The sequence below is a fragment of the Rhinopithecus roxellana genome, chromosome 6 (assembly GCF_007565055.1).
Source record: "Rhinopithecus roxellana isolate Shanxi Qingling chromosome 6, ASM756505v1, whole genome shotgun sequence".
NCBI classification, from domain to species: Eukaryota; Metazoa; Chordata; class Mammalia; order Primates; family Cercopithecidae; genus Rhinopithecus; species Rhinopithecus roxellana.
This window is the reverse complement of record NC_044554.1, coordinates 52950170-52963813: the sequence shown is the minus strand read 5'-3', so window position 1 is coordinate 52963813 and position 13644 is coordinate 52950170. Positions and strand designations below refer to the sequence as shown.

Genomic DNA, 13644 nt, shown 5'->3' with positions numbered 1-13644 from the left:
CGGCTAATTTTTTTGTATTTTTTTTAAGTAGAGATGGGTTTCACCGTGTTAGCCAGGATGGTGTTGATTTTCTGACCTCGTGATCCGCCCACCTTGGCCTCCCAAAGTTCTGGGATTACAGGCGTGAGCCACCGCACTGGGCCTAGTAAGTCTTAATACCAGGTAATAACTTCAAGCCAAGAATGGTTGGATCTCCAGTTGCCCTCTCTGATGACCAACAGATTACAGGCATTACATTAACATAAGTGTAGTTTGTCCCTTTGCCCACCAGATCTCTTCCAATGGGGCATTCCAGTTTTTATCTCCTAATTGCTCACAGGATATGGCTGCTATACATTCAAAATTAAGTGGGACACTTGCCTTAAAGGTTAAAACACAATAGTCTCCACTTCTACAATCAGATCTTAACTATCTGATGTCATCTGCTGCCTAGGCGGCAAGAAGACAGGAGAAAAAGGAGATGCTGGTTCTCCGAATTACTGGGCTCCGATCTTCCGATCCTTTCCATAAGGCAAGGGCAAGTCTAAGGCCTAAGAAAACTGAGAGTCCTCTCCTAGATATTCTTGTTCTTCTTCACTTGACTCATCTACTGAACTGGAGCTCTGTATTACCTCTCAGTTTCCCCAATAAGCATCCACAACTGTCCCTCCTTCCCCCAACCTCTGAGGATTAAATAATTCCTTCAACTTCAATCTAAAGGAGAATTTTAAATCACTTGTATTCCCTGATCTCAAATGTTTGGTGTTTTACTTCCCCTTTTGATCAAACATATATAATGACAAGTGTTTAAAATATAGGTACATTTTTTGCAAGAGGAAAATCTGGAGACAAACTAAATATATATGGGGATGGTTAAGCAAATTATAGTACCTATAGATTACTGCATACTACACAGCATTTAGGAAGTGAGGCAAATCTATGCATATGTATGGAAGGATATCTATGAAATATAAGAGCAAAAAAGGCAAATTGTACAACACTATGCATAACATAATCCCATTTTAAGAACATTATATATATCCATACATCCATATACATAAATGTTTTAATGTTTTTATGTAGAAAAGGGTCTCAAAAAACTTACACTAAGTCTTAAAATAGGGGAGGGGAAGATAACTCATTCACTTTATACGCTTCTGCGTTAATCATATCGAGTATGTGTAATTTAACAATTATTGCTATTCTACTATGGTTTGAAATGATATAAAGCTTTATGGCATTAAAACCCAAAGATCCTGAACTAATGGTAATTACATTTTGGACATTTGTGATCATCTCTATAACCTGTTCTCATTTGTGGTCACTGGCAGTAAAGTCACACAAATTATTAGGCCAGTGTTTTTAACACTACATTTTTGTGTCAGAAACCTATTTGGAAAAAAAAGAAAGCTATAGCTCCTCTCCCTGAGAAATGGACACTCCCAACTGACACTAAATTATACATACCATTCATTTTAGGGAGCTCACAAACCTCTCTGAGGCCCACCAACAGAACCAGACTGAAAACTTTGGGCCTAGGTGCCAAACCAATCAAGCATGAGCCAATAAAAAAGAAAACACACAAACATTTCTCCTACAACTTGGAAACTGATAAAAAAGAATATTTGAGAATAGAGTATTTAACACCACAAAAATCATGTGGAAACACTACATTTTAAATATGTGTTCTTTCTGTCTCTCAACAGACCTGAGGGAGCCAACAGTAGATGCTTATCATTATATGATTCTGTGTAAGGATTAAGGAGCAGGGGGCTAGAGAGGAATTCTAAAGACTGAGGAGAAATAGCAGGGGTTTTATCATTTCAGGATCTGAAATAATTCCATAATAAGCTGCATGTGATACTGTGATTTAAATTTAAATTGTGCTTCCCCTCTTTAACAAGCCTGGCTATGATCTTGTTAAAAGTCTATTAAGCATTATCGCTTGAAATAGGTGTCAGGCAGTGAGAGGAAATGATCCAAATTAGCATGATTAAATGCTTTATAATGCTTTCGACTCTCTTTGAGCCAGACAACTCAAATATATTCCATTATTTTTTAAAAAATCAAAAAGCCCACTCCTGCAGTGGTTGTGTGTGCTTCTGGTGGACCTAGGGCAGAGATGCATATAAAAGCAATGGAGAAAAAGCAGAGTTGGGAAAACAGGAGAAGGTGAGGCAAAAGAAAAAAAAACAGGCAGCAGCTGCATATCATAAGGAACCAAGTACTAGGAACAACTCCCTCAGATTAGCGTATTTCAAACTTTTTGGACTGTGGCCCACACCTAAATGTTTTTATAGGGTAACCCAGTGCGAATATACATGTAACAAAAGTTCCAAGAAAATATGCTTACTTATTTCCTCCTATTACTTGGAATGTACTGATACTTTTCTATTTCATTAAGGAAGTAAAAAGGTGAAAAGGTGGCTGAGGATAAAGTTTGAAAACACTGAAAACTTTGTTTGAAAACACTGCCTTTATGTAATATCACTCTATGAGACGATATTCTTACATTCTTACGTTTTCTTTTATCAGAGTAAGTTTCCATACCTTGGGAAGACTCGAGAGCGTAATTCCTTAATGAAAGTTCTAGTTCCAGCTTGCACTGGTTTGGAACCATCATCAATTTCAGTGTAGTCATGCCTGTGCCAGTTCCTCCTCTTTTTCACTGGATTTTTAAAAGATTTTAAAAAAATGATTTTGGTAACTGGTGATACTATGTGCTTTCTAATCATTATATCCAACATAATCAGAAATAACAATTGTAAATACATTAAAAACACTCAAGTTTTTTTGTTTTTTTGTTTTTTTGTTTTTTTTTTTTTTTGAGACGGAGTCCCGCTCTGTCGCCCAGGCTGGAGTGCAGTGGCCGGATCTCAGCTCACTGCAAGCTCCGCCTCCCGGGTTTACGCCATTCTCCTGCCTCAGCCTCCCGAGTAGCTGGGACTACAGGCGCCCGCCACCTCGCCCGGCTAGTTTTTTGTATTTTTTAGTAGAGACGGGGTTTCACCGTGTTAGCCAGGATGGTCTCGATCTCCTGACCTTGTGATCCACCCGTCTCGGCCTCCCAAAGTGCTAGGATTACAGGCTTGAGCCACCGCGCCCGGCTTGTTTTTTTTTAAGACCACATACGTTTATATATATTTGGATTAAGAAAATGAATCACAAGCCATATCAAATTGAGATAAATTGAAAAACTCTAAGGTAAGTACCATATCTATTCCCAGCTGTGCAGAACATTAAAAATCTATGGTGTGAATTTCCACCATGGGTCAGAAGGATACAAGACAAAGGTTTTCCTGCAACTTTCCCAACCACCTCCCACCAGTGCAGCGAGTGCTCCCATGGTTGAGAACCAAATACAGGTGTGTTTCTAAACGCTGGAACAAAGCAGTCTTGCTGCCACATGAGTGGAGCCCGGAGCTCGGATTCTGAAATCCAAATCCAGGCCTGCCATCACCAGGCTGCGTGGAGAATGAAGATAGGGAGCCAGGCAGATGGTCTCTCCATGCATCCATCTTAACATGCAGCCATGGGAAGGAAACTGGGATGGGAGTTGTGTTCCTCCCCAAAATTCATTTCTTTGGTTGCCTGATGTCAACTCCTGCCTTAGACATCCCATCCCAAACTCTCTTTCTCCTTCATTTTTATCCCTTCATGTTGAATGCTGCTTCATTGTCTTAAAACCGAAACAGAAATGGGGAGGTAGGTAGCACGGATGGGGAGTGCATGAACTCTACAGGATGAGGGTGCTCCGCACTAGCTCCTCTGAAACCTGAGTCCTCTGTTCACTCTGCACACACATCACAGAGGGCTGCCGGCCGGCGGCCAAGGCGTTTGGTGAGGGCCCCATCTCGTGGACCCTTCAGATGCCCCTTCATCCTCTGAGCTTGAACACTGGGGCTTGAAAGGTGGCCAAAGAGCTGGCGAGGACACAAATATGGGGCATTCAAACTCCTAGGAAAGATCACAATTTTGCTCCCACGCCCAGGGGACTAGGAGTGGGGTGAAAGAGCCCATCATACTAGGGCGAATGTGGATCCTTATCCCAAGAGGTAGAATCATTTTACCCAGTACCAGAAACATGAACTTCCAGTTCTTGTTTTTACAGTAACTCCTGATAGCAGACCTTGCCCCCTCCCACTTCCAGTACCCTCTGACCCTTGCAAAAGTGCCACAAAGTGCATGCACGGCTAACTGTGTGTATGCTGCCCAAAGCCACGGCCACTCACCCCTCGCTCGTGTGCACAGCCTCCCCACATATATACACAGATACATGTAGCGCATGGTGGCCAGAGAGACATTTACACTGTGAGTGTGAGGCCTGGCTTAGGCCTGCATCCTTGGGCAGGGTCTGCCCCTTGGTCCCAGGGTCCTAAGGCTGCTCTGCAGCCAGCCCCGTGCCTTAGTGTTTTTTTTTTTTTTTTTTTTTTTTTGAGACGGAGTCTCGCTCTGTCGCCCAGGCTGGAGTGCAGTGTCCGGATCTCAGCTCACTGCAAGCTCCGCCTCCCGGGTTTACGCCATTCTCCTGCCTCAGCCTCCCGAGTAGCTGGGACTACAGGCGCCCGCCACTTCGCCCGGCTAGTTTTTGTATTTTTAGTAGAGAGGGGGTTTCACCGTGTTAGCCAGGATGGTCTCGATCTCCTGACCTCGTGATCTGCCCGTCTCGGCCTCCCAAAGTGCTGGGATTACAGGCTTGAGCCACCGCGCCCGGCCAATGCCTTAGTGTTTTATCTCGAGGGTGGAGGGGTTGAAAACACTCAAGTTTTTAATGCATCTCCAGGCCTGAGAATTTTGCTCAATGTAATGCTGCAATTACAGACAATTAACTGTGGATTTTTAAAACCTACTCTTTTTATTTCAAAATATTTAAAATTAAAGCAAGGAATTCAAATCAGCAGATGGAGCCTATTATAATGTCCACACTTACAGATACTATACAATTTCCAAATTATATACAATTATGATTTTCATCAGAACATTAGGTCCTAGTATAAGATTATCCAGATAATCCAAATCATCTTCTCAGGACAGGGCCTTAATCTCACATCAGAAATCTATTCTAATAGCATCATTCCTCCCTCTTTCATGTGAAGACTTACTCCCCAAATAAGCGCAGTTACACTGACATAAAGAAGAGCAGGTAACTGAGTCATAATTAAAGAAAGACGGGTAGGATGACAAAATAAATAACTTCATTCATTCCAATGCTAAGACCCTGTAATTCTACAGCTCTGGAAGGCTATGACCTTGAGTAGTCACAGCAATCGAAATCAGAAGACTTGGATTTGATTCCTAGTTCAGCCAATAGCTTTCTCTGCAACCTTGGGCAGGTCACTTAACACTGCTGGATCCAGATTCCTCAATGTAGGAATTAAGGGGTGGATTAAACTGCTAATTTTCAAACTGTGTGGAAGAATCCTTCACAAAGGGGAGATGGAGAAAAAGCCAAGGGTTGATCTCTGGACCTCATTCCTCTTTCCAGCAGAGTGGCACTACCTACAGCTCTTGTGCGTTCTATCAATGTACAATTTCAGTTTTAAATCAGTTTTTTTATTTTTTAAGTTTGAAAATTACTCTTAAGCCTAAAACCTCTATGATTCTGGAAAATGTACTGACGTCTGCAATTTATTTAGAAATGCATCCAAAAAAATAGGTAGACAGAATAGTTACATGGATAGACATGTGGTAGAGCATATAATGAAAATGTTAACAGTAGAATCTAGATGATAAGGCTTATAGGTGCTTGCTGTAAAATTCATCCAATTTTTCCTATATGTTTGAACATTTTCGTAACAATAATGTTTTGGGGAAAACAATTTTATGATTCCAAGTTATTTTAAACCTTTCCTGCCTTACAAAGATCATAATACAACAACATTGAGTCCTCATGTGGATAAGAAGTCACAATAATTAACAAAGGTGGAAATCAGGCTTATGCCTATCTAAGAGTCTAAAACAAGATTCCCAAGTAACTTATGGCAGCCAAATCTTCAATATGGAAGAGGGTAAGTTCCACTAGAAAAAAACAAAAAAACTCACAAGAAAAATTTAGAATCACAAAGCAAACTTCCTAGGAAATTCCATTAAGGCATCCTTTGCATGTTATTTTTTCTCATTTAAAATCACTCCTAAAATTTGAGTGTATTTAATTCCAGATTTTTTTTCAGCTATATATAGATACATAACTCCATTTCTTTTTTTTTTTTTTTTTTTTTTTGAGACGGAGTCTTACCCTGTTGCCAGGCTGCAGGACAGTGGCACGGTCTCGGTTCATAGAAATCTCTGCCTCCCAGGTTCAAGCAATTCCCCTGCCTCAGGCTCCTGAGTAGCTGGGACTACAGGCGTGCGCCACCACATTCGGCTTTTAGTGTTTTTTTTGTATTTTAGTAGAGATGGGGTTTCACCATGTTGGCCAGGATGGTCTCAATCTCCTGACCTCGTGATCCACCCACCTTGGCCTCCCCAAGTGCTGGGACTACAGGTGTGAGCCACCAAGCCCAGCCCATAACTCCATTTTATCTTCAACTGGGATCACAATGTTTATCCTGCTTATCTTTCTTATTATATCACGAGCATTTTCTCCTTATTAAATATTTAAAACAGACTACAATTTTAAGATGTAGATAGATATACCATATTATAATCATTTTTTTGATTCTTAAGCACTTAGTTCATTCTGAATCTTTCTTCAAAGTTGAGATTCATGTTTGTATATATTGTTTCCCTGATTAATTCCTCAGAATAAATTCTAAGAAATGTTAGAAGAAAGATCAACATTTTAAAGATAATTGCTACATATTACAAAACTGCCTCCAAAGAAGTGGTACTAGTAACTTACTTTCCTTACCAGTATTAAGTAAGAAGTGTATTTCATGCCCCTGGGTAAACAATGGGCATCAGTACTTTTTTTTTTTTTTTTTTTTTTTAAGCAGCCCATTTGATAGGTAAAGTATGATACTGTATTTTTAAATTTTCTTTCTTTTTTAAGACAGGGTCTCCCTCCTTCACCCAGGCTGGAGTACAGTGGTGCAATCACAGTTCACTGCAGCCTTGAGCTCCCGGGCTCAAGCAATCCTCCTACCTCAGCAACCCCAGTAGTTAATTTTCATTTTTGCAGAAGAGATTAATCAGTGAAGTGCATCAGCTTTGGAATTAGACTGCTAGGGGTTCAAACTCCAACTCTGCCAAATAGCTACATAAAAGGGCTAGCTAGATCATTTTTCTCATTTCTCACATGGAGTTGTTACAAATATCGAAGAAGATAACATAGGTCAAGTACTTACCCACTATAGTGCCTACCATATAATAAGCTGCCAATCACTATCATTTCCTTTTAAATGTGCTGACTTGGAGGAGGTTAACAGAAGGATACAATTGTCCTGTTGGGTCAACATGCTAACCATAAAATCAGCCACTGTATAACAGCTGACTGAATTTCTTAAAGGAAGGAGGTCAGTGAAGGAATATTTTAGTAATGGTTAAAGGGAAAGGAGAAAACTTTATGTTTGGATTGCATGTGCCTAAAGAAGACAGAGAATATATATTTAAGTTATTTGTAGGCTGTTTTTTGATACCTGCCCTCAAATAGAGTTAATTCCCATTAAGAGGGTCAAGTCTAAATTCACCATATTAAGTAGTTATTATACTAGCTAAATGGTATCAATAATAAGGACTCCTGGGGATCTCTGAAACCAACAGGAAACCCAGGTAGCAAGTAAGACAGGCTTAATAGGCCTGGCACAGTGGCTCACGCCTGTAATCTCAGCACTTTGAGAGCCTGAGGCAAGACCAGCCTGGCCAACATAGTGAAACTCCATCTCTATTAAAAATACAAAAATTAGCCGGGCACGGTGGCACACACCTGTAATCCCAGCTACTCAGGAGGCTGAGGCAGGAGAATTGCTTGAACCTGTGAGGCAGAGGTTGCAGTGAGCCAAGATCGCGCCACTGCACTCCAGCCTGGGCGACAGCCTAAGACTCCGTCTCAAAAAATTAAAAAATGAATTTAAAAAAAAAGAGAGAGGCTTAATAGCAGAGGGAAAGGGATCAAAAGGGATTAACCAAGTTGGGGGTAGAAGGTGAGGAGGAGGGAAGGTGAGCCTTAAATCAAGATAAAACAGATGACTGGATTTTGGGCGTTTTCCCTGTAAGTACTCAGAGTTGGACGTCTGCCCAGAAGATAGCCAATGCCTGGTCTTACGTTCTTCAGGGATGAGAAGCATAGGCAAACTTCTCTCTGCAGCATAATTATTCAAAGTGAAGTCATGATCCATTATGGATTGTGTAATCAATTTAGCAAGTATAACACATTTTTTACAAAATTAAATCATATAGGAAAAATAAAAAATGGAGTATATCACATTATTCTGCCTCATAGTAACTTAATATTTCACAGAATTTAAATTCAAATTTCATTTTGGGACTATATACTTAAATTCTAAACTAAAACTGCTATAAATTTTAGTTAAGTCTCCCTTGAGATAACACCACCATATTATTTATTTACCTTCTCCAAGAGTTACTCCCAGTCAACAATTATTTCAAGTTATATATCACATACTCAGTGCCAGCCAGAGAGAGATCATTTAAAAACATTTATGACAATGAACTAGTCAATTACACATGTAACAGTTCCACCAATTTGCTAACCTCAAGTTTTATGCTCTATACTTAACAAAAGGAATAGCCCCTATTTTAAAAAGAAATACTTTAATGTACTCAAGTAGCTTAAATTTTTAAGTATCTTACAAAGACATTAGAAACATTACTAATATTTCTAACAAAACAAATGAGCAGTCAGGTGCCAGTAAGTCTCTTTTGAAAAAATATAACTCTATATAAATGTCTACTCTATTGGAGAAAAGTACTGGGGAAAAAGCTGCATGTAAAATAAAGAGGTCATATAAGTTACCTAAAACCAACCCAAGTGTGTATATCAAGGTATGTTCAGGCAAAGGTTTTAAAATGACAAAGCCTATAGTTTTCCCTTTAATTTTGTTAATATAAAAATGCTAGTCTGCAGCCTAAAATGTCAAAATAAATAGTTATTAAAGGCCAGGTGTGGTGGTTCATGCCTGTAATCACAGCACTTTTGGGAGTCTGAGACAGAGTTCGAGACCAGCCTGGGCAACAAAGTGAGACCTTGTCTTTACAAAATATCAAAAAATTAACTGGGCGTGGTGAAGCATGCCTGTGGTCCCAGCTACTCCAGAGGTTGAGGCAGGAGGATCACTTAAGCCCAGGGGGTCAAGGCTGCAGTGAGCTATGATAGCGATAGCGCCACTGCACTCCAGCATAGGTGACAGAGCAAGACCTTGTCTCAAATTAAAAAAAAAAAAAAAAAAATTATAACATAATCCAAGCCTTTTTCTCTCATATTTGCACAATAGCAATATTTCAACGTAGTCTTCTGAAGCATCTGTAAAAGATTCTGAAGCATCTGTAAAAAGCTGAAAATAGATATCATTTTAGGTGTGATGTTGGTCCACTTCAAAAGATGCCTGAGGCTTCCCTGGCTTTGCTCTCCCTTCTTAGGAACAAGAGTGTGGTCAGAAACATGGTCCGGTGTGTCCTTGTATCTCTACTTCCTCAGATCTCAGAAAGGGGTTTCAGGCAGAGAGGATGGCTGGGCAGGACACCAGGCCATACTCAATATAGCAACCAAATTCAGAAAATGTAAGTAATATTTTAGCTTATCAACGCTCTCATTTTCTCCTTAAAATATAAGGCATACGAGTGCATTAAAGTCTTAATCTGTATACTCTCCCAAAATACTACTAAAGATCTTCTATTTGTGAAGAGAGCAAAACAAGCGAAATCAGATTCCAGAAACAGAAAAATTTTACTTTACCACACTTCTCAAATTGAAAGATATCAAACTATGTAGTTGAGTTTGAGGATTCTGCACTGGCAATTAAGACTGACAGTACATTCCCCCCTTAATCTTTTGACTTAATGAAACAAAAACGACAACCTAAATACCTTGAGCAAAATCTTTCCCTACAGTTCTTGATGGGTATAATATAACTCATCAGAGTATCATTAAAGTATTAACATGTACATGTAAGTCTGAAATCTCGATTTTTCTGAAATGTCAATTTTTATTTAAGCACCTAGTACTTACTCAAGGAGGAACCGTGTAAAACTGCACAGTTGGGACAGTGATACAGGTCAATGTCAACAGCATGATGTTCTTCTACTCCAACACAGCTAAGACAAAGAAAAACAAAATCAATATGTAAGTAAGTTGAAAATATTCACTTAACTATAATACAGTGGATGGAATTTAGCTGAGAAATGTACAACCGCCTCACCAACACATTTTTGTAGAGCAGAGAAACACATATAAAGATAAATTTTATTCTGTTCTCTACAAACTTGCTAAGTGAGCATGAGGGAGAACATATTACACTCAAAGTAATTCTCTCCTAGCAGCAGTAGAGACATCAGAAACAACACAATAAGTCATAAAATCCTCAACCATTATGTAAATGTCACCTGTTATAAAATGTCAATAAAATGAGTCAAAAGATATATTAAAATGTGAACCACGGTAATACAATACGACACAATTTGTGGGATGAAGAACTTGTAAACAGAAACATATAGCTCTAAATGCATCTGTTAGAAAAAAAGAGGCTGAAATTAACGAGCTATGTATCTACCTCAAGAAGTTATAAAAAGAATAGACAAAAAACCTTTAAAAATGCAAGTTCTATCAAATATTCAAGGAACAAATAAATCTAATATTATATCAAATTTACTCCAGAGAGTAGCAAAAAAGGATTTGCTCCCTAACTCATTTCCTGACAGCATAAGTTCTTGGTACCAAAACTTGGAAAGAATTATAGGTCACCCTCATTTATGAGTAAAGATGCAGATATCAAGTTGGGTCTATCCCAGGAACACAAGGTGGTTTTTAACACTAAAAGTCTTAATCAGTGAAACTTACCACATTATTAGATTAAAGGAAAAAAAATCATATGACCATTTAAAAAGATTCAGGACAAGTATTTGATAAAATTCAACATTTACGTATGATTAAAAAGTAAACAACAAAACCTCTTAGCTAGCTTAGAGGATAATTCCATAATGTGGAAAAGGATACTTCTAAAACATCCTATGCAAATAACATAAAGCAGTCATTCTGAGATTAAGAATACAGCGGCCGGGTGTGTTGGCTCACGCCTGTAATCCGAGCACTTTGGGAGGCCGAGGTGGGTGCATCATGAGATCAGGAGTTCAAGATCAGCCTGGCCAACATGGTGAAACCCCATCTCTACTAAAAATACAAAAATCAGCCAGGCACGATGGCAGGCGCTTGTAATCCCAGCTACTTGGGAAGCTGAGGCAGGAGAATTGCTTGAACCCGGGCGGCAGAGATTGCAGTAGGCGACAGAGTGAGACTTCATCTCAAAAAAAAAAAAAAAAAAAGCAAGAACACCTCCTATTACTACTTCCGGTGAACACTGTGCTGGAGGATCGAACTGGTACAGTAAAATAAGGAAAAGAATTAAAAGGTATAGGGATTAGAAAAAAAGCTATCATCTGCAAATGCTATGGTTACGCAAGCAGAAAATGCAAAAGAATCTATAGAGAAATCATAAGAATCAAGAAAAAGATTGCTAAAGATTATATAAAAAAACCTAGTTCCATATACCAACAATATAAAGCTAAAAAGTGAAATAACATACCATGTACAACTGCATAAAAATGTCAAGTACATTGGGAGGCCGAGATGGGCAGATCATGAGGTCAGGAGATCGAGACCATCCTGGCTAACATGGTGAAACCCCATCTCTACTAAAAATACAAAAAATTAGCCAGGTGTGGTGGCGGGCGCCTGTAGTCCCAGCTACTCAGGAGGCTGAGGCAGAATGACGTGAACCCGGGAGGCGGAGCTTGCAGTGAGCGGAGATGGCGCCACTGCACTCCAGCCTGGGGGACAGAGCTAGACTCCATCTCAAAAAAAAAATCAAGTACACTGGAATAAATTTAACAAAAACTATGCAAGGCTTCTTTAGGGTAAAGTATAAAATATTACTGAGAGACTTTAAAGAAAACCTAAATAAAGGGAGATACACATCACGACCGTGGGTTTGAGGTGTAATAATGTAAAGACATTAATTCTCCTCAAAGTGATTTATAGATTCAATTTAATTCCAATCCAGATAGGTAGAACCTGACAAACTGGTTCTAAAATTAATATGGAAATGTACAGGGCCAAGAATATGCAAAGCATTCACAGAAAACAAAAACAAAAACAAACCCACCCACCACCCTAAAACTCTACGAAGTATCAAGACTTATTTTAAAGCTCTAGGAATCAAGGCAATATGAAACAGATGCCAGTGCCCAAAACCAGATCCATGTATATGTGTGCACTCATGTGTAACAGGAGGGCACGGAGGAGCATACAGCAAGAACAAACTTTTTGATATAAGGTCCTGGACACTTTTTATATAGCTTTTATATCAACATCTTATATACATGTATCTTTTTATTTTAAAAAAGATATATTGGCCTGGTGGGGTGGCTTATGTCTGTAATCCCAGCACTCTGGGAGGCCAAAGTGGGCAGATCACTTGAGGTCAGGAGTTTGAGACCAGCCTGGCCAACATGGCGAAACCCCACCTCTACTAAAAACACAAAAATTAGCCAGACATATTGCCGCATGTCTGTAATCCCAGCCACTTGGGAGGCTGAGGCAGAAGAATCGCTTGAACCCAGGAGGCGGAGATTGCAGTGAACCGAGATCACACCATTGCACTCTAGCCTGGGTGATACAGTGAGACTCAGTCAAAAAAAAAAAAAGAAAAAAAAAATATATATATATCTTTGTTAAAATAAAAATAAACATACACATAAGATATTTATATAAAAGATATTTGTATAAAATATGCTTGATTTTTATATATCCATAAATGATATATATTTATATATAAAAAAGATATGTATATATCTCTTTAAATCTCGATTTAAAATTACATATCTATCTCATAACATAAAAATTTATTCCAAAGTAGATGATAAACCTAAACACACATAAAACACAAAGTACAAAGGTTGTATAACGTAATATAGAAAATATCTTTATGACTTTATGACAGGAAGGACTGTCTTAAAACACAAAAAGCACTGTCCATAAAGGTGAAAACTGGTAACGTCAGCCATATTAAAATAAACTCCAATTCATTAAACTATAAAGACTGAAATGATAAGCCAGAGTAGCAGAAGACATTACAATACAGGTGGCCACCAAAGGAATTATACCCAAAATATACTGAACTCCTACAAATCAATACAAAAAAAAAAAACAGAAAAATGAACAAAATACTTGGATAGGCACATCATAAAAGGAACTCTAAATGGCTGAATCACACATAAAAAGGTGTACAACCTTATAACTGGGGGAAATATAAATTAAAAGCACAATAAATACCACGACATACCCAACAGACCCGCTAAAACTAAAAAGCCTGATGATACCATGTGTTGAAGATGATGTGGGTCAATAGGAACTTTAAACTGAGAGTTTGATACAGCCATGCTGGAGAACAATTTTGCACTAAAGCTGAAGAATCATATGCTCTATGATTATTCCATGATGAAGCAAATCCTTTTTTAGGTAAACACAACTGAAAGTAACTCAGGCACATGTGC

The 13644-nt window shown here is 38.8% G+C and overlaps 1 protein-coding gene across 1 annotated transcript in view; it reads right to left on the bottom strand.

The window, feature by feature from the left end:
* The window catches only part of KDM7A (lysine demethylase 7A), a 92419-nt gene that overhangs the window by 44011 nt on the left and 34764 nt on the right, over positions 1-13644 (bottom strand). The window contains exons 2-3 of the mRNA XM_030932804.1: positions 10106-10191; positions 2530-2647 (exon numbers count right to left, since the gene is read on the bottom strand). Coding sequence (XP_030788664.1) covers positions 2530-2647; positions 10106-10191 — 204 coding nt within the window. The remainder of the gene's footprint in view (positions 1-2529; positions 2648-10105; positions 10192-13644) is intronic.